General features: G+C 36.8%; 1 protein-coding gene and 2 long non-coding RNA genes across 7 annotated transcripts in view; 1 reads left to right on the top strand and 2 right to left on the bottom strand.

The window, feature by feature from the left end:
* Positions 1-16,487, bottom strand: part of LOC123871630 (guanine nucleotide-binding protein subunit gamma-e) — a 31,690-nt gene extending 15,203 nt beyond the window's left edge. Inside the window, exons 1-3 of one of the 5 annotated variants that reach the window (XM_045915544.1) lie at positions 16,433-16,487; positions 9,223-9,296; positions 3,222-3,344 (exon numbers count right to left, since the gene is read on the bottom strand). In XM_045915544.1, the coding sequence (XP_045771500.1) occupies positions 3,222-3,334 (113 nt within the window). In that variant the 5' untranslated portion in view covers positions 3,335-3,344; positions 9,223-9,296; positions 16,433-16,487. Of the gene's footprint in view, positions 1-3,221; positions 3,345-9,222; positions 9,297-15,833; positions 15,949-16,432 lie in introns of those variants that run through there. The other 4 variants (XM_045915547.1, XM_045915545.1, XM_045915546.1 and 1 more) reach the window with 4 other exon arrangements.
* LOC123871635 lies at positions 1,270-24,633 on the top strand. Its single transcript, XR_006797298.1, has 3 exons — positions 1,270-1,646; positions 17,123-17,127; positions 24,491-24,633. It is a non-coding gene; the product is annotated as an uncharacterized LOC123871635 (long non-coding RNA).
* Positions 1,568-2,591, bottom strand: LOC123871642. The gene is made up of 2 exons (XR_006797306.1): positions 2,188-2,591; positions 1,568-1,905 (listed from the first exon to the last, which is right to left on the bottom strand). It is a non-coding gene; the product is annotated as an uncharacterized LOC123871642 (long non-coding RNA).
* Positions 24,634-25,159: the final 526 nt, after the last annotated feature.

Raw genomic sequence — 25,159 nt, forward strand, 5'->3', positions numbered from 1 at the left:
GTTTTTATGATCCGGCAGGGTATATTGCACATCGCAATTTAGAAAGAGATAACGGATTAACGGATAACGAACGGAGCGTTGTCTCTGTCGTTAAGGCGCTGTGTTTAGCCAAGTTTCCTTCTCTCTCGCACATTCCAATATTTTCAACGATTGTGAAAGTATCAGTGTTAGAATGTGCGAGAGAAAAAGAAACTCAGCTAATCACATCGCAAGGTATGAGTGACAGAGACGACGCTATACGGAGCCGAAGTCTGTTTCTAAACTTAGATGTGCAATATTTACTGCCGTGTACAGTATAATTCTTAAAAGTCTCATAATTGTAAATCAAAAAAAAAAAAAAAGGGTTAAGAGACCTTCCAAAAATTACAAAGTTTAAGATTATTATGTAGGTTTTTCATTGATTCTTAAGAAAACTTGCAGAAGCCAGCTCTGGCAAGTCATCAAGTAACCGTTCGCAGCAGTCATTAGTTTCAGAATTCAAAAGGGGCCTCAATGTTTTGAGAATTAAAAAGGGGCCCCCATGTTTTAGGCATGAAACACGATTTGTTTTCTTATGTCTGAAAGAAAATGTAATTGAATTAAATTAGTACCTATAGGAGATCTGTTATTTCAAACAAAAATCGTTTTAGTATCACACTGTCAAAATTAGTGTGATACTGGACATCACGTTGTAAGGAAAAAGAAAAAAAATTGCTACTACTACTAGTCTACTAGTAGTAGTAGTATGAATAGAACAGGACTAGTCTAGTCTGAAGTAGAACGGCAAAAAAATTGATACTACGATTGTATTTTTAAAAATATTTTGTATCGGATTAATATCCAGTTTTGCTTGAATATTAATCAGAGATTGACGTAAATGGACTAAAACACGATTGCAAAAAATATATGTGTACAAGTTAAAAGAGTACTAATTCTATTCAGCTCATTAAATTGAAGAGGCCTAAGTTATGATTTGAGAATTAAAAAGAGGCCTAAACTATGATTTAGGAATTCAAAAGGGGCTCCACATAACGTGCTCGGTCATTGTTCATTTGTATCCGTAATCATTTATTGTTATCACATTAAATTTTTAATGTTTTCGTCAAAAAAAGGGGCCTTGTGTATTTTGAACATAAATAATGTTCGAAAGTTTATAAAAGCATTATTTTCTATGATTATATCTACAAAATTACATTGATGTCATGATTTTGAGGTACTGGTCTGTCTAGTATTTAATTGAGCAAATCAAAACTACACCAAAACTTCGAAAATATAAAAAAAAAATAAAAAAAAAAAAAAATACTCATTAGCTAACAATGTGGTTTTCAAGGCACATCAAATTTCTTTACTTTTCTCGTAAAAGGCCATTGCAATGGCTAATTGTACACAAATTGTAAAATAAAATAAACTGACAGGTCTCTAGTGCTATCCTTTTCCACACAAAGCATTATGAAAGGGACAATAATATACAGAATGTAATTAGAAAGCAAGAAAAACGAGGACAGGTGACAGTACTGATGAGATAAAAAAACACCACAAAAAGAAAACAAAATAAAGAACTCATTTCTTAAAAGTTAAGTATTTTTTAAAAGTTCACAATGCATTGCAAATAAAACATCTGACTGACGCTAGAGGACAACGATCTTAGCATAGATAGGTGCCACAGGGTCAACGCTACGTCTTAGGCGTGGCATTGACCCCGAGTTTTGCACGCTATACATTGCGTGTTTGAAAAATACTAAATCACTAAAACTACAAGTATGAGGCAAATGGGTATTGTATGTGTGACACACACACACACACGCATACAAACTTTTGCCTTTATAATATTAGTGTGATAATAATAGCGCTAAGTTTTCGCTAGCTTTTTAATTACACCCTGTATACCTGACTGTTTAGTTAAGAGACTGTGTATAGCAGGATAACCTGTTGGTTTACGTAACGTTTAATTACAAAAATTAATCTATTTTATTTTATGAATAAAAATATAGTAAAAACTATTTCGATATTTAAAACATAATTTTGTTTTAAAAAGTAAAAGCGTCATCCCTTTTATTCGTGTCAAAACTGTGCTAGGAAACGGGCATATTACTTCCTTGTTATAATAATTTAATTTGGCTAATATATATATTTTCCTGTTCATATGCAGTGCAGAAGCCAATAAGTTGTTTCTTTTATTCCACACCAAATATCCTATTCTCAGATAACCAACATTGTACATCTTCACTCGTGACGTCATAATGCTAAAGTAATTCTGAAAAAACTTCGGATAGGTACTTTGATCTAAATTACGTCACTAATTTTTTAACATAATGAAAAATTAAAAACACAGTTTTTCTTGTAATTTTATCCCTAATCATTTTCACTTGACACTAAAAAATTGATGGCTTGAATGAATATTTTTTCGTATGATGAATAGAGGCGGCTATTTGACAATTGGTCATTTGACCGGTCTTTAACAGGGCTCTCTCTGTCACTTACTCCATACAATCGTAGTCCCAATTTGCGAGTGACGGAGAGGCTCCTCTTAATAGTCCTAGTAATATAATTAGGGTATCCTAATTTTTTGTGCTTCACTAATATCATATTTCGAAGTGTTTCTCATATTTCAAAAAAAAAAAAAAAAAAATGAATCTATGTAACTCAAAAATTACTGTGATTGACAGTTACAGTGTGGTTATCGCAATCACTTCTGATTGGCCGACACTCGTTTCCTATTGGCTACAATGCCTTGTTGCGGCAAAATTACTATAAAATCTGCCAATCGCAGCAAATGAGATTGTAGCAATGTTTGATGCAGCATTTTGGTAATCGATTTGCTGTTTAAAAACGTTAAAGAAAAAGCACAAGCTCCAATGATTCATGATCATAATAAAGAAAAGGATGGATGAAAACAATGAATATTTTATGAAAAAAAAATAGGTTAATATGTAAAAATTGTAACTAGTAAGGGAATGTTTTTGTATAGTTTAAGGAGATACGGGATAAAAAAAACAATAACACAAACTTACAAAATACCTCATCAAATTCGAAAATGACCCCATAAAGCACGGTATCGTCCGATAAAGTCGAACGTCTCACTTAATCGCCGATTCACGCGATTATAAACTTTACATACGCATTAAAAAGCGTTAATTTCGCGTGCACTCACTCGCCAACCACTCCCGGCCACCTAATTCCGCACTTCACGATATGACGTCACTACACTATTTCGATTTTTAAAATAATGGGGATCTACTCACGCTGCAATGCTTTTCGATAGCGGCCAGCGTTCCATGGAGGCCTGGTACTTCATGTTTTCGATCTGCTTTTTCAGTGCCTCTTTGTCCATGGCTGCGAGAATACTGGCATCCATCGCGCAGAATCTGTGGTATAAAACACCCACACACAGATTAGTAAAGTGTGTACGTATTGCCGCCTATGTGAGCGGCATTACGTACTGGCCTGTAAGAAACGCCTACGCCAAAAAGCTTCACCCAATTCCTTACCAATAACCTGTGAAAAAAAAAATTATAACACCCCCGACAAGTGAAGGTTACAGTAACTAGAAAAGAGCTGATAACTTTCAAACGGCTGAACCGATTTTCTTGGATAGCTAAGAACACTCTCGATCAAGCCACCTTTCAAACAAAAAAAAAATTAAAATCGGTTCATTAGTTTAGGAGCTACGATGCCACAGACAGATATACAGATACACACGTCAAACTTACAACACCCCTCTTTTTAGGTCGGGGGTTAAAAACTTATTTAAATTACGAACTAATTGGAGATCTTTGTTTCGAATTTTAAATACTTAATTTTAAATTCAGAAAAGAATGCGTTCCATTTTTGAATGATAACCATTTTGGTATTAACTGTACGTAAGCTGTTTCATTTCGTGTAAGGGGAGATTTTAAGGGTGTGTGAGTGAGTGCTCAATGCGCGCGCATGGTGTTACAGTTTCTATGACAACCCCTCTACACACACAATCAAAACTTGCGCAAATTTAGTTAGAACCCAACTTATTTGAATTTAAACTTTATTACAATTATAAATAAAGCTGGTTTTAGAATGTGGTGGAGTGTGTAAAATTAATGAATTAGACGTAATGCCCAGTAGTCGCCTGTGTTTTGTATCCCATTATTCTTCATCTCTTGCGGGAGCCAAAAGAGGGCCATCTGTCAAAATCGAGTAAGCCTTTATCGCCGTTACGGGTTCACAATAAGGGTGAGATTCGCGTGGCGCCCCGGATAAATAATAGTCTGTTATTATCCAAGTGTGTCACCACTTTGAATATGCATCGAATGCGAAGACGTGATCTCAATTCATACGTTTAATATTTTTTTCCTATTGTCTTCTTGGTGCAGTTTATAAAAGACATCATTTTTGGGTTCCGTATCCGAAGCTGGTGCCAACGGGACCCTATTACTAAGCCTCCGCTATCCGTCTATCCATCCGTCTGTCTGTCAGCAGGCTGTATCTCGTGAACCATAATAGGTAGAAATGTAAAATTTTCACTGAATGTGTATTTCTATTGCCACTATAACAACAAATAGCGTCTAAAAATTTCAAAATGAAAATTTAAAAAAAATTAAAAAGTGCTTTTTTTGTAGGAGCGAGTCCGACTCGTACATAACCGATTTATGACAAAATAACAACATCGCTAGCAAAAATCACGAGAGATCGCAGATGGATTGAATATTGAAACGCAACGACGGACAAGTCCTACAATAATTTAACCTATCTCCTGTTCATAATAACATTTATTACTTACAACTACAAGTTGTTGAAAACACAAGGCGGTTTAGACGCAGCCATTAACGAAATGAGAGCAATTGTTGTTGTAATTAATCTAACGTTCCTGTTCCCACTTCGCACTTCCCTGTACAGGCTGTTTTACACCAAGCGAGAGAAAATCAAAAAAATTTAAACAACGTGTCTATAAATTAGCAAAGACCAATCAAAAAGCGTTAGTTTCAGTTCGTATTAAGTAAATAATGAATTTTTACAATTCATTTTAAAGATTTCCTTTGTTTATTTTTTTCTACCTACAAATATTCGAAAAATTTTAAATACAAAAAATGCATTTTTTTTTATTGCACTTATCGATCGAATAAAATTTTTGTGAATTTTTGGTTGTTTATTATTACTAATGATCAAATTAAGAGACTTTTCAAAAAGCCCCTAAAATAATAATATAGTCCCTAAGTAAAATACCCTATCCCTATTCCTTTTATACATAGGTTAGGTACCTAGATGATATATTTTACAGGATGACGCCCACTTCTTTGCTTGGTTTATCCGTTTGGTTAGGTGTTTAACAGGGCTCTTTCCGTCACTTACTCCATACAATCGTAGCCCCAATTTCATTTGAATATTAAGCAACCAAAGTCCACAAAATTTTGCAGACATATCCTAGAAACTAATATCTGTGCCTGTGGTGTTTTAGATTTTTCTAAAAATAATTATTTTTAAAATTCCTGACAGGGACTCAAAGATTTGTCTGTGAATTTTAAAAACCGCGTAACTTTGAAACCGAATATTTTAACGGAAATCTGGAAAACCACAGACATATAGTTCCCGGAACGTTTCTACAAAATTCCAATGAGTATGATTGGTTAGTATTCCAATGAGAGACGAACTACGTTTGTATGGAGCGAGTGACGGAGAGACCCCTCTAGTCGCGTGAGAAATCTTTTGTTTTCGGGCTAAAAAGTAGTCTATATCTGTCTTTTAGACCCAGTATGGGACCAGCGTTCATCATCATGATGAACTAAAACCAAGTCCGTAACCTAAGTTTGTCAATTACCTAAAATAAATAAATCTGTTCTAATTTCAAATCATGACATGGTCTAGCAACTTATGTATCAACATGACCGTGAGAAAAACTTCAATTAAAACATGATGAACTGTAGGTTTTTTTAATTTCTATACAATCATGGGAACCATGGACTCGGAAACAATATTTTATCTATTTAGAACCTTGCTACAGTAATTTATTAGACCCAGAATACAGCCTTTGATTGAGCCCGGTTTAACAAAACGTATTTTGACAAAGTTCTATCGGCGAAGCTGAATCTCTACTTTAAGGTCAATAACCCTAAATACTTTAGGGTTATTGACCTCATCATGTATAATCAGATTTGATCTATTAATTTTTAAATTATACTAATTTAGGAACTTCATACAAGTTTTATAAATTTTACTAAACAACTAGCTAGGCACTTACCTACTCGTTTGCTAAAATTCTAACCACACAAAAAGGAGCCCTATAGGATCAGTTTATATCCTATAAGTTTTGATTCCCTTAACGGGTCTTAACACACGCGACAGACAGACAGACAGACAGACAACAAAGTGATCCTCTAAGGGTTCCGTTTTTCCTTTTCAGGTACGGAACCCTAAAAATTACGATGATACGGAAGCCTTCGTGTGTAAGTCCGACTCACACTTGGCCGATATTTATTTTTTATAGACTAGCACTTTGCTGCAATCAGATCTGCTGGCAAGTGATGATGCAGCCTAAGATGGAGCGTGCTTACCTAAAGAAAAATAACACCAGATTTTCAGAAAAAATCGACTCATGCAAAGCCGGGTTGGGTCAGCTAGTATCAGAATAGCGAATACTTACGTATTACGGAGATTACGTAACTCAATTGGCGCAGTTCAAAGTGTACGTGGTCGCCCGATAATTAAATAAAGTTCAGTAATTGACCCTTGAAAGCCCTGAATCATTCTAATTGTATCCAAATCAGTGTAGCTAGGTACATTGTAAGGTCTATTCACACCATTTGCCATAAGTTTCTTTTACTAGCAAAGTCAAAGTCAAAGTCAAAATCATTTATTCAAAGTAGGTACAATTGTACTCTTTTTGATGGTCGCAATTGTTAAATTTGTACGATATAGTGGTGATAATTAATTACGTAACTTAAAACTTAAGCTACGAGGGTTCCAAACGCGCCCATGTCTGAGTCTAGCTGATCGATAAATGCTGTTACCCGTTGAGGAGTTCCTTCCTCTATTTCCGAAACTGTTCATCAAATCTTCACCAAACTTATATGGTACCAACCTGACAGTACAATTTTTGTAAGCCAAAAAATTGTGAGAATCGGTTAAGATTTGGTGGAGTTATGGAGTAAAATCGATAAAAAAAATTATCCCGTATCCAGAAGAATTCCTAATTTTTTTCGGGATAAAAACTATCCTTTAATTATGTTAACCCGGAGTATCAGCTATCATTGTACCTTTTATCTAAATCTGTTCAGTAGTATTCGCGTGATGCGGGCACAGACAGACAGATAGACAGACAAAAATTCTAAAAAAAATTGTTATGTGGTCTATATCGATAATAATGTTTCCTCCGATTAAAATTTTCAGAATATATTTGATGTAAGTATATAAATAGTCCAGTTACAGTTTTATTAAATGTAAGTATATAGATTTCCGAAGTTCATAGTGTTTGAGGTCGTTCAGCGTCGAGTGATGCACTTGACCTTTGAAACACATGTTTCATTCAAAATATCTATACACTTGTATCAATGAAGTAATTCCGTCTCACATTGAATTCTTCTCTCTTCTTGATTAAAAAAACTATGGCCGTCATAAAACTTCTAAGCTTCTGTGTGTGTATGTGTATAAGTTTGTTACTCTTTCACACAAAAACCACAGCACGGATTTGGCTGAAATTTAGAACCGAGATAGATTATACCCTGGATTAACACATAGACTACTTTTTATCCCGAAAAATTAAAGGGTTTCTTAAAGGGTCAGTTAGTAGATTATATGAGTTTGAATCTTAAATTGTATCAGGTGGACGAAGTCGTGGGCAAAAGCTAGTTAGTATAATACATAGGTATATAGTAGATTTTCGATGTCTGTTTTTGGAGTGTTTCTCAGATGGGGCTCATGTGTCTTTTATAGCATTTATTCTTAGCGTCTCCAGTTTTATGATCGGAGTTACATTCCTGCAAAGTTCAAACTGTATGGTTAGTATAAGTTTTTACAACTCACCAACGTTGACAGAATTCGAGCGTCGAAAGTCAAATATTCAGCGTTATTGTAAGATAGACTTTAACGGCCTTGTTTAAAAGCTTAAAGTCCATTCGTACAATATTACAGTTATTTGCGCCAAATTCATTGAATTAGTTTCGGTCATTAGTCATTAATTTAGTTAAATTTTGTAATTCAGACAGAATTTTTAGCAAGTTTATTCCAGGGTTGATAAAGGAAAGATTTACCTTTAAACACATTTAAAGATTTGTACAAGGTGACGATAGAAGTTAGTAATGACTCAGCTGACGTTTTCGACGCTCGAATTCTATCAAAGTTGGCGAGATGTAAAATCTCATACTAAGCACACGGTTTGTTTGGGATATGAAAGTCTGTGTCGCTGTTTATACTAACTTTGCGAACATATACACACTACTAAATAAAGACTCTTTAGTTTATCAAGATATTTCCTGAGTTCCGAGGAGGTTTTAAACTAGATTTTTAGAGTTCCGTACCTCAAAAGGAAAAACGGAACCCTTATAGGATCACTTTGTTGTCTGTCTGTCTGTCCGTCCGTCGTGTCTGTCAAGAAAACCTATAGGGTACGTCCCATTGACCTAGTATCATGTTTGGGAGGTAGGTAGCTCTTATAGCACAAGTTAAGGAATAAATCCGAAAACCGTGAATTTTTAGATACCTACATCACAAAAAAATGTGTTTAAATTTTCAAAGTAAGATAACTATACCAAGTGGGGTATCATATAAAAGGGCTTTACCTGTACATCCTAAAACGGATTTTTATTTATTTTTACGCATTATAAGTAGTTTTTGATTTATCGTGCAAAATGTTGGAAAAAATACCCGAATACGGAACCCTCAGTGCGCGAGTCTGACTCACACTTGGCTGGTTTTTTATTCAACCTCAAGCTCAACCTTATTATATGACAGATGTGGATTCAGGACTGAACTGAGAGCTCACTCACTCCAGTTTACTCTGCCCTAAGAGAGTTAATCACACTAATCACACTAATATTGTAAAGGCGAAAGTTTGTATGTGTGTGTGTGTGTATGTTTGTTACTCCTTCACGCTAAAACTACTGGACGGATTGGGCTGTTTAGAATGGAGATAGATTATACTCTGGATTAGCACATAGGCTACTTTTTATCCCGGAAAATCAAAGAGTTCCCACGGGATTTTTAAAAAAGTACATCCACGCGAACGAAGTCGCGGGCATCAGCTAGTTTACAAAAATACGTGAATCGGCGCTTACTTACTTTTATTTCCGCGTAGTTCCCAAAATAAAGCTACTTGTCTCCAAGTACCGGAGTCGGCCAACGCTTGCGCCTGTCTGAAACAATTTGGTACGATTAAATACTTAGTACTGCTATACACTCCGTATTGTTTCAACTTTCAAGAGCTCTGCAACTCGACGAAAGCTCTAACTTTGAAATAAGGCGTTTACTTCGATGAGATTAAAACAAAACAACAACTTTTACTTAAAACTAACTAAACTTTTTAACAGGGCTCTCTCCGTCACTCGTTTCATACAATCGTAGTTCCAATTTCATTTCAATATTAAACAACCAAAGTCCATGAAATTTTGCAGACATATTCTAGAAACTAATATCTGTGTCTGTGGTGTTTTAGATTTTGCTAAAAATATGTAGTTTTAAAATTACAGGGGCTCAAAGATTTGTATGAAATTTTTAAAGACCGCGTAACTTTGAAACCGAATATTTTAACAGAAATCTGGAAAACCACAGACATAGATATTAGTTTCTAGAATATGTCTGCAAAATTTCATGGACTTTGGTTGCTTAATATTCAAATGAAATTGGAACTACGATTGTATGAAACGAGTGACGGAGAGAGCCCTCTTAAAGAATATTACCCATGTTTAGCGTGACTAATGGAGTTAACGCTTAGTTGGAGGGGAAAGGGGAATCCATTCCTTTCTAGCCACTAAGCTTAAAGCTTGTGCTAGGAATAGGTAAATCAAAAATCAAAATCAAAATCATTTATTTACCCCCGACCCAAAAAGAGGGGTGTTATAAGTTTGACGTGTGTATCTGTGTATCTGTCTGTGGCATCGCAGCTCCTAAACTAATGAACTAATGAATTAAAATAATTTAGTTTTCTTTGTTTGAAAGGTGGCTTGATAGTGTTCTTAGCTATAATCCAAGAAAATCGGTTCAGCCGTTTGAAAGTTATCAGATATTTTCTGGTTACTGTAACCTTCACTTGTCGGGGGTGTTATACATTTTTTATTTACACTTGTTCAAAATAGGTACTATTGTACACCTTTTGTTTGTCCGATTTGTTAGATTTGAAAGATGATAATATTATAGTGGTGATAGTTACGTAAACTTAAAACTAAAACTACAGATACGACTGGAGTACCAGCCAGGTAACCTCCCTCCCAGGTAACTAGCCTGAGTGTTGCGGGTAACACAATGACAAACTCATCACCAACCACCCAACACAGCAAGATACGACTGGAGTACCAGCCAGGTAACCTCCCTCCCAGGTAACTAGCCTGAGTGTTGCGGGTAACACAATGACAAACTCATCACCAACCACCCAACACAGCAAGATACGACTGGAGTACCAGCCAGGTAACCTCCCTCCCAGGTAACTAGCCTGAGTGTTGCGGGTAACACAATGACAAACTCACCAACCACTCAACACAGCCACACAGTCCGCTCGTGGGGCTATGCCCCATGGATGCCTACCTGCGTCCTCTGCTGACACATAACACCCACTCTTTGCCAGGTGAATTAGCCATGGCGAGCAATATCCCATGAAGAGAAACTGTTAACCATGTTACCAGGGTACACCGGCCCAAGCTCTGCTGTTACCCGCAACACTCAGGCCGGCGATGGGGTAATAACCTAAGAGTAGGTATATTTTCAAGGGAAGTACCTACCTATGATATAATTTTCGTGTGTTATCACTATCAGGTATCCGCGGTTAACGCTTCACTGCTTAATTAAGTGAATCAGTATACGTTTCCTTGAGTTAATACACACACTAAATCCGGTTAGCGAGGCCTAGATACTGTTGTTATAATTTCTTGCTTCGATTTTATTCACTTGAAATCATGAAATTACTTGTGCAAGTACAGTTCACGATAGTTATAATAGATTAACAGGGCTCTCTCCGTCACTCGTTTCATACAATCGTAGCGTAGTTCCAATTTCATTTGAATATTAAGCAACCAAAGTCCATGAAATTTTGCAGACATATTCTAGAAACTAATATCTGTGTCTGTGGTGTTTAAGATTTTTCTAAAAATATGTAGTTTTAAAATTACAGGGGCTCAAAGATTTGTGTGAAAATTTTTAAGACCGCGTAACTTTGAAACCGAATATTTTAACAGAAATCTGGAAATATTCAAATGAAATTGGAACTACGATTGTATGAAACGAGTGACGGAGGGGGCCCTCTTAAGAGCCAGCACATGCCAGACCTTCATTATTTTATAAAAGCTGAAAGTCTCACTGCGTATTGCCCGCAACATAGGGAGGAATGATCGGCGACTATGAAGTTTGGATGTATGGTAGCTTAGAGAGTTATCAGTTGACAGCTACTAAAGGTGTAAAAAATCTAACGTCAAAGTATAAAGCCTAATTTTTTAGGGTTCCTCACATCAAAAGGAAAAACCGATCCCTTATAGGATCACTTTGTTGTCTGTCCGTCTGTCTGTCCGTCTGTCTGTCTGTCTGTCTGTCTTTCCGTCTGTCCGTCTGTCGTGGCTGTCAAGAAAACCTATAGAGTACTTACGGCTGACCTAGAATCATGAAAGTCAGGTAGTTAGGTCTTATAGCACAAGTAAAAGGAAAATCGGAAAACCGTGAATTTGTGGTTACATCACAAAAAAAAAATTAAAATGTGTTCATGAACAAAATATAATTAGTATTTTCAATTTTAAAAGTAAGATAGGTAACTATACCAAGTGGGGTATCATATGAACAGCTTTACCTGTGCATTCTAAAATAGATTTTTCTTTATTTTTATGCATAATAGTTTTTCATATTTTATTGTGCAAAATGTCGGAAAAATACCCGAGTACAGAACCCTCGGTGCGCGAGTCTGACTCGCATTTGGCTAGTTTTTTATTTTCCTTCAAAATAGTATAAACTTTTGGCATGGGGCTGCCCCAAGGATTGGATAAGACAATTTTTGGCCTTGGCATCGTACTGTATGTACATTAAACTAATAATAGTGTGTATGCAACGCTAAAAATCTCCTTGCCTGAAAGTATGATAATTTATCATACTTGGCATACCTAAGTATTACGATCTTAGACATCATTAGATAACGTTCAAGCAGAATACAATGCTCGATTGCTCGCGAGCGGGTTTTGCAGCAAATATAATGACTCGGGCCAATCACGCTATTGTTTGTAAATTGCATTTGATATAATAGCATTGTAATGACGACCATAGGGAAAAGTGACTGACGAGGATATTTCAATGTTGTACAGATGGGACAATAGGGATAGAAAGTATAATACCCTATCCGCGGAATAAAGTAAGAATAGCGCTCTCTGTCACATAATCCATACAAATGACCGAGCCAAAAATCTCAGTGAACATGAATCATTTTGAGCCACCAACCAATCACAAACGAAACGTTTTTTGAAAACATTTTCGAACATTGAATCGAATGATCTCAACTTTAAAAAAAAAAAAAAGAATATTAGCCATTTTAATCATGACTAACATTCCCCTTTCCCCTCCAACTAAGCGTAAAGCTTGTGCTAGGAGTGGGTACGACAATAGTGCAACGGGTGGGGTTTGAACCGCCGACCTTTCGGAATTCAGTCCACTCCTATAACCGTTGAGCTATTGAGGCTTCGCCATTTTCATATTTTATAACACATGTGTACTTTCCTAGTTAGATTTTAATTATGGAACAGAAACTATCCTTGTAGTAGGTTAATTATACATCTACGCATCCTTACACATTCCTACTGAAAGACAACTAGGTACTTACTTAGCATGCGGTACCAATCAATGATTTACCAGCATTAGCATACACCAAAACGGACTTTCAAAAATCGGTTCTTCTGACCTTGCATTTATAAATGCACGGCAATTTTGTGTAAAATACTCTTAAAAGCCGCTCTACATGTCAGATCTCTATGGTCGTCAATGTTCTTGTTATGAATAGCAATCTCGATTTCACCATTGCGTCCTACGCTGGAAGTCAGAAGTAAGCCCAGAGTGCATGAACATATAGAACATTTGACCTTATGGACTAAGAGCCAGTAAGGGCCAGACCTTCGTACTTTTATAAAAGTAGACTGCGTATAATTGTCTCCAAAGCAGGGAGGACCTATCAGGGATTATGAAGTTTGGATCATGGTGGCTTTGAGAGATAAAGGGTAACAACAACGATATATCAAATATTAAACTGCCAAGAATTATAACAGACGAAACTAAGGATACAATATTTAGAAGAAGGCTAAACAAATGGCTAGTACAAAAATGTTTCTACAGCGTGAAAGAATTTTTGAACGAATAGACCTCAATAACACGATATAATAGTTATAAGAAAATTATTGATACTTTTTTTAAGATTGACTAATAATATAATTAATAGGACATAATTAGTTAGGAATGTCCGTAACATTTTTTAATTTTTATTTTTATAAACGTGACATATATGTAATTACTTTGCAGCGCCCTGACGGGGCTTCATATTGTAATATTATAATTGTTTATTTTTCTATTATGATGTAAAACATGAATGCAAATAAATAAAGAATAAAGAATAAATAAAGACTATGGGTAATGTGAAATCAAAGAAAAATATGCGATTCATAGACTACCTACACATAGCGTCATATTAGGAACATTTGACGCCTGCCAGTGACGCGATGTCGAAACCTCGAGGTTTTGTTGCACATACCCTAACTGTCCCAATCTATATACTACTAATAAATAAAATTGGAGTGTCTGTCTGTAATTTCGAAATAACTACCGCATATTAAGGTCATATGGTTATTTGAACGATACTATAACTGAATCACACGTTTTTAAAATTTTTGTCTGTCTGTCTGTCTGTCTGTTTGAAAAGGCTAATCTTGGGAACGGCTGAACCGATTTTGACGGGATTTTCACAGACAAGTAGAAAATTGACCAGGGAGTAACATAGGCTACTTTTTTAACCGACTTTCAAAAAGGGAGTTGTGTTTTTCTACCTATGTACACCGAAATCTCCGAGATTTCTGAACCGATTTGCGTCATTTCTTTTGTAATCGATAGAGGAACTTTGCGACATTGTTTCATAAAAAATTTGGAGTCCAACTCCTCAATCCTGATGCTGCAGGGGATCTGACCAATCCACGCGGGCGAAGCTGCGGGCATCAGCTAGTGTTTAATGAATGTTACAAGTATTGGCCAGCTGAATGCAAAGTCGCGACAGGTCGAGATGGCAATTGGGAATGAGGCGAGGGGACGCCCCGCACACCCGCAGGTCACTCGTGCAATCCCGCACCGGATTAGTGCAGGAGCTAGCAGGGCAGCCCAATTGCCATCTCACCTGCCGCGTATACATGCTAATTCTTCTTTCATTTTTTAGCCCCCGACCCAAAAAGATGGTGTTATAAGTTTGACGTGTGTATCTGTGTATCTATCTGTGGCATCGTTGCTCCTAAACTAATGAACCGATTTTAATTTAGTTTTATTTTTGTTTGAAAGGTAGCTTGATCGAGAGTGTTCTTAGCTATAATCCAAGAAAATCGGTTCAGTCGTTTGAAAGTTATCAGCTCTTTTTTAGTTACTGTATCCTTCACTTGTCGGGGGTGTTATAAATTTTTAATTTACGCTTGTAGAAAATATACGGTTATTTGAACAGACCAAGCGTCGGTCACTATGCTTAGTATCAAAAGAAAAATAAAATGTGTGGTATTTATAGGGGAACCCTCAGTCGGCTAAGCTATTTTAATTAAGCTTCGTGAAATTAATTGAAAACATAAAACATTGTTAACTCACGTAATGTATCTACACAGTAAATAAACTTTAATCGAATTAAAACGGCTAAACTCTTTTAATTGTTATTGTATTTTGTAAAACTAGCAATATTTCTTTGATTTAAATGGTCTTTCTGTCTGTCTGTCCGTTCATCCTGCATCCGTTTTACCAATTTTGATGAAATTTAGTACAGTACACAGACAGCTTGCATTTTGAGGAGGTCGGGGGTTCGATCCCGGGCATGCATCTTTTTTTTTAATTTATAGACTAGCGCTTGGCTGCAATCAGACCTGTTAGCAAGTCATGATGCAGTCTATGAAGATCTCAATTTTTCGGAGTTATGTAGGTATGTTTTAAGTAATTAACTATCACTTGTTTTAAATGATGAAGGAAAATATCGTAAGGAAACCTGAAAGTCTGACAGTTCTTCATTATATTTTTAAAAGTGAGTGTACTCTGCCAATCCGTACTTGGCCAGCGTGGTCGACTATGGCCAAACTCTTCTTATTCTGAGAATAAATTCGTGCTCAGTAGTGAGTTGGCAATGGGTTGATCGTGATAAGACCTTCTAAAATGATTTTCAACAAGTGTAAATTAAAAATTTATAACACCCCGAAAAGTGAAGGTTACAGTAACTAGAAAAGAGCTGATAATTTTCAAACAGCTGAACCGATTTTCTTGGATCATAGCTAAGAACACTCTCGATCAAGCCACCTTTCACACAAAAAAATACTAAATTAAAATCGGTTCATTAGTTTAGGAGCTACGATGCCACAGACAGTTACACAGGTACACACGTCAAACTTAAAATATAACACCCGTCTTTTTGGGTCGGGGGTCAAAAATACCACGGAAGAGAAGCCGGGGCGGGTCACTTGTCCGATTAAAATCCAACGAAAGCTTACGTTATCTGTGTATTTTACTGTTTCCAGTTTTCAGCACTGCACTTCTATTTTTGACTTCAAAAAAGACACAACTTCGCAATTATAATTTTTGTCACTTATCAAAGTAGAAAACGTTAAAAATTACATACCGTTGACAACCCAAGACTTGCCACGAAACTAATTTAATTAACCCTAATTGTATTACCCGTAAAGCCAAGCTAACACATACACACTGAGACACACACAGACACACACTAAGACTGTTAACAATTAGCTGTAAACATTGAGTAATTTACATACGAAAAATATTTAAAAAAAAAAAACACTTAATACACAAAAATCCTTAACACACTATTGAATAAAACTGGCCACACAGAAAAAAAAAACAAAATTGTGATCGAAATTCAAACTTTTTTTGTGCGATTGAAAAACATTTTTTATTTTATTTTATCATTTTCGTATGCACATCAAACCATAAACATTAAACACAACACATGCATAAAGTTATGCTACCGAAGAGAAAATTAAGAAAAAAAAAACAAATTTTGTTCCAAATTCGAAAATGACAGTTGTCATTAGGCTGTCAAAATTTGTTTTCTTTTTTTAAATTTAGTAAGTACCGTGATTGTTATTGACTACTGTCGCTCTTGAGTGCTACTACTGCTGGTACTGTAATACGAACCTAGTACGGTTTCGCTGTCCACGCTCCATTTGAAAAACGGTGTAATGCAATCGTAAACAGTCATTAAAAAAAAAAACTAAAAAAATCTATAAGTAGATCGATCAGTCAGATCTTTGACTATTCAGAGGAACTTATAAAAGTCTATTTGAATTAACGTCAAAATACCTAACAAAATTAAAAAAATTAAAACCATTTACGGTAAAAATACCCATTGTAATAGGAAGTTCATTTCGTACAAGTAACTAGAAGTGGAACTTAAATTTAGAGCTACTAAATTTGTTTGTTTTGAATCCATATTAAAATTGAAAACGAAAATGTTTGTATTACTACCACGGCTCAAAAACTGAACCGATTTTGATGTTTGGTAAAACATATTATACGTACTTGCATTCTGGAAGATATAGGATATTTTTTGTTTCCGGAGCTCTATTAGGATTTTAAAATTTAAATTACCTTTACCTTGTTTTAGTTTGAGTACCTACTTAATTAAATTGGGAGATGAAACAGGGCTAATTACTTTTTTTATAGACATTTACTATGTTCTTAACAAATAAAACTCTAAATTATAAGGTTTGGTTCGCTAAAATAATGATAATAATTGAAGTTTTTATCCCGAAGTCAAATTAAGAGTTAGTACTGTGTGAGAGAATTTAGAAAACGCTTAATGAAGTGAAAATGTTCCGAATGAGTGCTACTCGGCATAATTAATAACTTTTTGAGAGGAAAGATTTTAATTATGCTTCATTTAAATTATTTTCATAGAAATTTGCCTGTAAAACTTTTTGGCAACGTATTATATTTCATCCATTAATAAAGCAAGCAATTTGAGGAGAGGCATACACAACCAACCAAAATACCTCAATGCGTAGCGAAGTTGAAGTGGTAATGCGTAGGATACATGGTTCGAAGAATCGATACAGGTTGGATTAGTGGTCCCAAGGTGTCCGAATTGCAACCTTGTAAAGGAAAGCGCAGCATTTTCAGACTTCCCAATAGCTGGACAAACGATATCAAAAGCTGATGGATCCAGGTGGTGCAAGCAAGCCGTGGCTTGACTTGGCATGAGACCTTGTCCAGTAGTGGGCGTCTATCGGTAGACGATGAAGACCACGACGAATCAATTTAGCGTTTTGGTGCGATGCCACACAGAACTCGTAGTTATAAAATGAGTAACCGACTGATTATATCACACCAATTATACCAACGTACATCTCAAACAGCTGAGTCTAAAAAAAATTCTAGGAAAGTCTTTATAATATAGACCCGGATATAATAAGTAGAAGGGTCTGAGAAGGGAACCCATCGCACGATTGTCCCAAGAAAACCTTCACCACGTATAAATGATGAAAAGTGGTCACAAGTCACGACCGTCAGAAATGAAAATGCAATGTATAAATAAAATAAATGAATTTCATTTCAGGCAATAAGTCACAAGACAACCATGCAGAGAGAGAAAGAAGTTTTTTTTTTTGTGGTAGTTAATAGTTACAGAGGTAGCGTAAGAGACTGATTTATTGTCAACATAAAACAAATAAATGTCCACTTTTTCTTTCTTTTCCTCTTTATTGTTACAACTTTCTGATACAAATAAATAGTTTTTTTTTTTTTTTTTTTAATTAAACATTAACTACTGCATAACCTCATCCACACACAAGGGCCCTACACACTAACAAGGCGCGCACACAAAGAGCTGTCTACATATAAATGCATATTGACCGTTTAATGCCTATGAGTATGAGTAAGGTAACATGGCTTTGACTCCATTGTCATACGACGACACCACTCTTACTAACCGACATAAGCTTTTAGGTAATAGTCCGCCATGCTGGCTAAGTGCGGTGTATCAGACTGGACACCTTTGAAGCAAGCAAGTTTTCTCAAGGTGTTTTCCTTCGCCGTTAAAGCAAGTGATAATAATTGGTGTAGGGCCTGCATTGAGGCCGATTAAACACCGACGCAAGTGCTCCTAGAGTGCGCGAGCGTAGCAGAATAACGAGAACGCCATTTGGGATCCCCAACCTCACTCCATGGAGCTTCTAGCAACTTGGGCGGTCTAATCGGCTTCTGAAGCGAGTTTGGATGGCCGGAGTGAAGACTTCGGCGGGGAAGGGCAATGCACGCACAACAGACGGAAACGGAAACCAGCCCAGACAGAAGAAAGAAGATGGTCTAGATACTATAGAGAAAAACAATGGAAACCCATCCAATCCTCTATAGCGGCGGCGGCGGTGCAATGTACACATATCGTATCAACGATATAAATGGTTCACTAGATGAGGCGGTTCAAAGAAACAAAATGTTGTTCCAACGAACAGTATTGGTGGCGCACTCAGTTTGGACGCAGTCCGTTTCTACGAACATCACACTAATATTATAAAGGCGAAAATTTGTTTGTATGTAGGTATGTGTGTATGTTTATTACACCTTCACGCAAAAACTACTATGTACCTATTCATGTACGTCATCATCATCAGCCTGTGGATGTCCACTGTTGGACATAGGCCTTCCCCATAGAGCGCTTCCACATCCGGTGTTCAGCCTTCCTCATCCAGCCACTTACCTACCTACGGTAAGTACTTACCTACATAATAGGTACATAATAGGTTTAAGTGAAATATTTGACTTTGACTAATGAAGTTCAAGTGCCCCATCTAGTGGTTACATAATATATCGCTGTATCGTATAGTTTAGTGAACATTTCTATAGAACAGGAGGGTATTTACAGCTGCAGAAATGAATAAATTTACCCACACGGCACCTGCCCCACTTCTAGACACGCGACTGCACCAATTTGCAATTAAATGCCTGAATAGAATAGATTAAAGTCTAGCTTAGATTACTATAATAGTCTAGTATCACCTACATTAAGTGTTTACGTTTTAAAGATTCGATTACAGTCAAATCAACTCCTGACCAACCTCTAAAGTCAAAGACATTGACTGTTTGCAAGGTTTTGTACACGAAGGCTGTCAACGGGACCATCTGCGAATTTCAAAATGGCCGCTATGCAAATAAAAAAAGCCGGCCAAGTGCGAGTCAGACTCGCGCACCGAGGGTTCCGTACTCAGGTATTTTTTCCGACATTTTGCACGATAAATCAAAAACTATTATGCATAAATAAATGAAAATCTGTTTTAGAATGTACAGGTAAAGCCCTTTTATATTATACTAGCCGATGCCCGCGACTTCGCCCGCGTGGATTTAGGTTTTTCGAAATCCCGTGGGAACTCTTTGATTTTCCGGGATAAAAAGTAGCCTATGTGCTAATCCAGGATATTATCTATCTCCATTCTAAATTTCAGCCAAATCCGTCCAGTGGTTTTTGCGTGAAGGAGTAATAAACATACACACACACACACACACACACACATACAAACTTTCGCCTTTATAATATTAGTGTGATCCCACTTGTGTGTATGTGTGTATGTTTGTTACTCTTTCAGGCAAAAACTACTGGATCAATTTGGCTGAAATTTAGAATGGAGGTAGATTATACCGTGGATTAACATATAGGCTACTTTTTATCCCGTAAATTCAAGGACTTAAATTTCCGGGATATAAAGTAGCATATACGGGATTTTAAAAAACCTATATCTACGCGAACGAAGTCGCGGGCATAAGCTAGTGTACCTATAGATTTGTATAGGATCACTATATTTATACTGTGTAGAAATGGATTTTGCCCGCACCGCCACCTGCCCCACATCTAGACACGCGACGCGACCAATTCGCAATTAACCTAACGAATTGCCTAGTTCTAGTTGAACGCTTGAATGGACTCTAGAAAAAGTGGCCTTTTATGTTGGCTGATTGCTAACGCTTAGCTCACAGTGGGGATGATGCCTATGTCAAAAATAAATTATATCTTACTAAGTAATTAGTAAATAGAGCGTCTTCAAAAATTCGTAAAATCCTTATTTCCTGCTTATTTTAAGTTTGCTCACCATTTTAAATTATCGATTTAACTAAAAAAGTACTTCAAATTACGTCAAATGTGTATGACGTCACATCCGTGTATATCGTACAAGCTCCCATAAGCTCCCATACTAAGCGACATACATTATAACAAAACTTAAAGCTCTCTAGCTTATGCCAGCAACTTCGTCCGCGTGGACTACACAAACAAACCCCTGTTTTACTCCCTTCATCATCATCATCATCAGCCTGTGGACATCCACTGCTGGACATAAGCCTTCCCTAAAGAGCGCCACCACACCCGGTCCTCAGCCTTCCTCATCCAGCCACTCCCTCCCTTTACTACCCTAGGGCTTGAATTTTCAAAAATCCTATCCTAAGGGATATTTACGATAATTGCTATCTGCATGCCCAGACCGATCCGGTAGTTTGAGCTGTACGATGAGAGATCAGTCAGTCATATTTTCCTTTTATTTTTCTTTTTGAGATTAAATGAAGTACCAGACAGCTATATCATTTACAGATATTAGTAATTCTGATTTATATAGAAAGCAATAAGCATACGGATTCATGAATACGTAAAGAATTACAGTATGAAAACCAATACTTTCCCGTCGGTTTCACTATACTCAGGGACCTTGCACACTTATTCGGGTCAAATAAAATAATTAAGAATTTTCCCACCTTCACCTTTGTTAATCAAGTGGGCTGCAAGTAGGTTGGCTAACTTTAAATACAATATTATTGACAAAGAATTTGACTCAGATATGTTGGTTTTTCCCAAAAATAATTTACATTAATTTAAAGGGTATTTTGCTTTACCTAAATTGCATCAGAAAGACTGAGTTTCGAAATCACAATCCCAGACTACACGCGTTCCAAACCGAACCATTAGGTAAGTCAAATATTAAAGTTATCGGGTAGATTCAAGATTTTCTGTTCCCTCATGTTCGCATCTAACCTGGGCATCACCACTACCTATATCATAAATGCGGTGTTTTTGTTTGTTGGTTTATCAATAAATCAGGCCACAACGGAGCAACGCATCGGCGTGATTTTTTGAATTGATGTGACACAGGCTAATTTTTATCCCGGAAAATCAAAGAATGCTACATGGATTTTAAAAAACTAAATCCACGCGGACGAAGTAGAGTAGAAAAAATATTCGTGAGTAGTGACCCGAATATGTGTGAAGGGCGAAGCCATCCTTGCGAATTATTCATCCAAATGCCTTTTGCCTTGCTCATTAGAGACTAAAAAGCACGCAGGAGTTCAGAATAAATATGTCACTCCATAAATAGCGACTATTGGCTGTATAGAAAGTATACCACTCGCGCAACTTACTATACTTACATTTATGAATAATAGGGCTGTGAAATCAATTCTAATAGCATGTGGAAGGAAAAAAGAGGAGAAATAGCAAAGAAAAGGTGGATGGATTGCGTGGAATAGGATATACGTGTAAAAGGGTTGGATAATACGTTGACGGATGACAGAAGCGAGTGGAAGAAGACATCTTGGGAAGACCCCACGTAGCGTGGGTTACGGTCAGGAAGAAGAAGAAGAAGAAGATCTTTCATTCTATATAGGTATGGACTAAGACCTAGCGCGTACCAGACCTTCGTTATTTTATAATCGCTGAAACTCTATGTATTGTCCCCAGCACAGGGAGGAACGATCAGCGACTATGAAGTTTGGATCATGGTGGCTTTGGGATATAACAGGTAATAAAGCTGTAAAAACCTTACGACAAAGTATGAACTCCAATTTTTTTAATATTTTCGTCGGAATAGTATTAGAAATCACGTCATGCATTGCCAGACACTCTGGTATCGTGGCAACTCTTTGCCAGACACCCTCAAACTTTTAAACTATAGAAATTGTTAGATTTTGTAATTGTTGTATTTTGATATATTTTGATACATAATTAATGCTTGCTTTTTTACTTTGTATCTAAAAATCAAATGTTTTTAACTTACACATATCGTTAATTTTTTAGAGAAAATCTGTAATTGGCCATATTTTTGTAACTACGAGTAGCTTTTAAGAAAATTGTAATACTAGCTAATGCCCGCGACTTCGTTCGCGTGGATGTGGGTTTTTTAAAATTGCCGTGGGAACTCTTTGATTTTCCGGGATGAAAAGTAGCCTATGTGCTAATCCAGGGTATAATCTATCTCCATTCTAAATTTCAGCCCAATCCGTTCAGTAGTTTTTGCGTGAAGGAGTAACAAACATACACACACACACACATACAAACTTTCTCCTTTATAATATTAGTGTGATTTCCTGGACATTTTCCTATACTTAATAAAAAAAAATGATTACCTATCATATTATTGTGTGCTACCTACTCACTGTTATGATAAAGTGAGATTAGGAAGCGAGCACATTAATCTTCGAAGCCGCTCCCGGAGGTTTGACGGCGACCGATGCGGATGCGCGATTACGTGATCCGATCTTTAGGGACGCGTTTCATCACAGCCAGACAATCTCAGAGGGAATTTATAATAGTGCGCTTACATCGGACACAATATCTTTCGAAAAAATAAAAAATGGTACATATTATGTATCTTTTTTTAAGCAGTTTTGACTCTCGATGATTTACAAGAAACGAGTTGACGAGCAACGAGAAGAGAGTGTGTAATTAGGATAGTTTTGTCGTTGAGCTATGAGCGAGTGTATAGATGTCCACTGCTGGACATTGGTCTTTTGTAGAGACTTACACACGCCACGGTCTTGCGCCGCCTGAACCAGTGGCCCCCTGCGACTTATTTCATGTCGTCTGTTACCAGAATACCACCAGTTGGCAGCCCTGCAAAGACAATAGGGCTGTCAATAATTGTTCAACTGCCAAGCGACAAGGGTACCACACAATAGAGGCGAGACGTTGCGTGGAACCGTGTCGCGTAGCGTATTGATTTAGTGCCCGTTTTGTAATTTGTTAGGATCAAAGTCAAAGTCAAATAATTTAGTAAAAAAGGGTAAGTACTAATATAGTTTTTGATAGTCATTTGTTGGATTTGTTAGATGATGTGATGGTAATAATTAATTACGTTTTAAACTAAAGCTATGAGGGTTCCAAACACGCCTAGGTCTGAGAAGAGCCCAAAACAAACTCAATCGAGAGATTTTATTACCACCAGTTGGCAGCCCTGCCAAGACAATAGGGCTGACAATAATTGTTCAACTGCCAAGCGACAAGGGTACCACACAATAGAGGCGAGACGTTGCGTGGAACCGTGTCGCGTATCGTATTGATTTAGTGCTCGTTTTGTTGTGTGTTAGGGTCGAGACACATTGCGGCAGCGCGTCTTAAATAGATCTCGTTTAATCGTGGCGACGATGCGACGCGGGACGTTTAATCCGTCAATCCTTACTAATATTTTTAAAACGCCAGTGTATCTTTCGGTCGTCTGTCTGTTTTTGTTACGTTTTCAGGACCTATCCGCATAACTGATTTTGACGAAAGGTACTTTTTATCCCGGTAAATTAAAGAGCATAATATTGTGCACAAAATCTGCGAGTACCTATAGTACGCGACAGCTCGAGATGGCAATTGAGCTGGGGTCGCCCCGCCCCGCAAACGTGCGTGACGTATGGCGTCCCCCCGCCTCATACCTCGATTGCCATCTCGAGCTGTCGCGCGAACTATATAACCTAATCGATATCTAAAGAGAGCCAGCCAGACTGCCATAATTTTTAATTTAAACTCAGACATTCATTCGAGTGCAAGAGGCAAATAAGTGTAAAAACCGCGGTCCAACGCAAAAAGAAATATTATTGAGACTGAAATCCAATAATACTTGTGATCCGTACAGACTGTAGACCAGAGATTATAAAAGATTAGAGAAATGGCAGATAGGTCACTCCTTTTCACTGCGATTGTGATCATAACAATTTGACCCATGTCAGCTAATTACCTACCCACGACTTATTAAAGGTGCCGTTTTGAAGTGGTTAGTGACGTCGATTCTGTTGTCTTTCTCTTAACTTAATTTGGAGTATCTGCGTCTTTTTCTTTTTAATATTGCTAAAAAAGAACTGAACATGAATTTAAAATTTTACGACTCTATTTTAGTGCACGCTACAAATTTAAACGATAGGCTCAGACTGGCAGATAAAGTCACGAGATTTGACAGTTTTAGACCAAATAAGATTCGTCTGTCCTTTTCTTATTACATTGATAAGAAAACGATGCGAATACTCTATAGTTGCGTTCAGAATCAGTACCAGTTCTTCATTATTATTACAGGTTTCTTTCCTCCCAGTTTATTACAATATAACTTTAAAAAGTAATCCGCCATTTTGTGGTGGCGGCCATCTTGGGTTTGCATTTCAATAATTGCATTGTCATAAATTTTAGATCAATAGGAATGGGGTAAAATTTCAATTACTAGATTTGAACCACACAAAACACAAACAAATCAAGCAATTTAAAAAATGAGTGTAACGATTTGCCCATTCTGATAAAATATTCTTTGTCAGTCAGCGAGCCAATATGGGAGTTATTGCAATAGATTCAGTCGGCCGCCGAACTCACTCAAAGCGTATATAGACTCAAAAGGCGTTGGCAGTTGTATTATCTTAGTCTCAACGCACTGAGATGTTGGCTATAGAGGAGCTAATCTCATACACTGACGTCAAAAAGCGCCCCTACATATCGATGAGACGTAAACTTGGAACTGATAATTTCTAAGTATGCTTAGGTAGGTAAATATCTCGTATACGTCTTTTACCTTTGATACCT

The sequence above is a fragment of the Maniola jurtina genome, chromosome 14 (genome assembly GCF_905333055.1).
Source record: "Maniola jurtina chromosome 14, ilManJurt1.1, whole genome shotgun sequence".
Classification (NCBI taxonomy): domain Eukaryota; kingdom Metazoa; phylum Arthropoda; class Insecta; order Lepidoptera; family Nymphalidae; genus Maniola; species Maniola jurtina.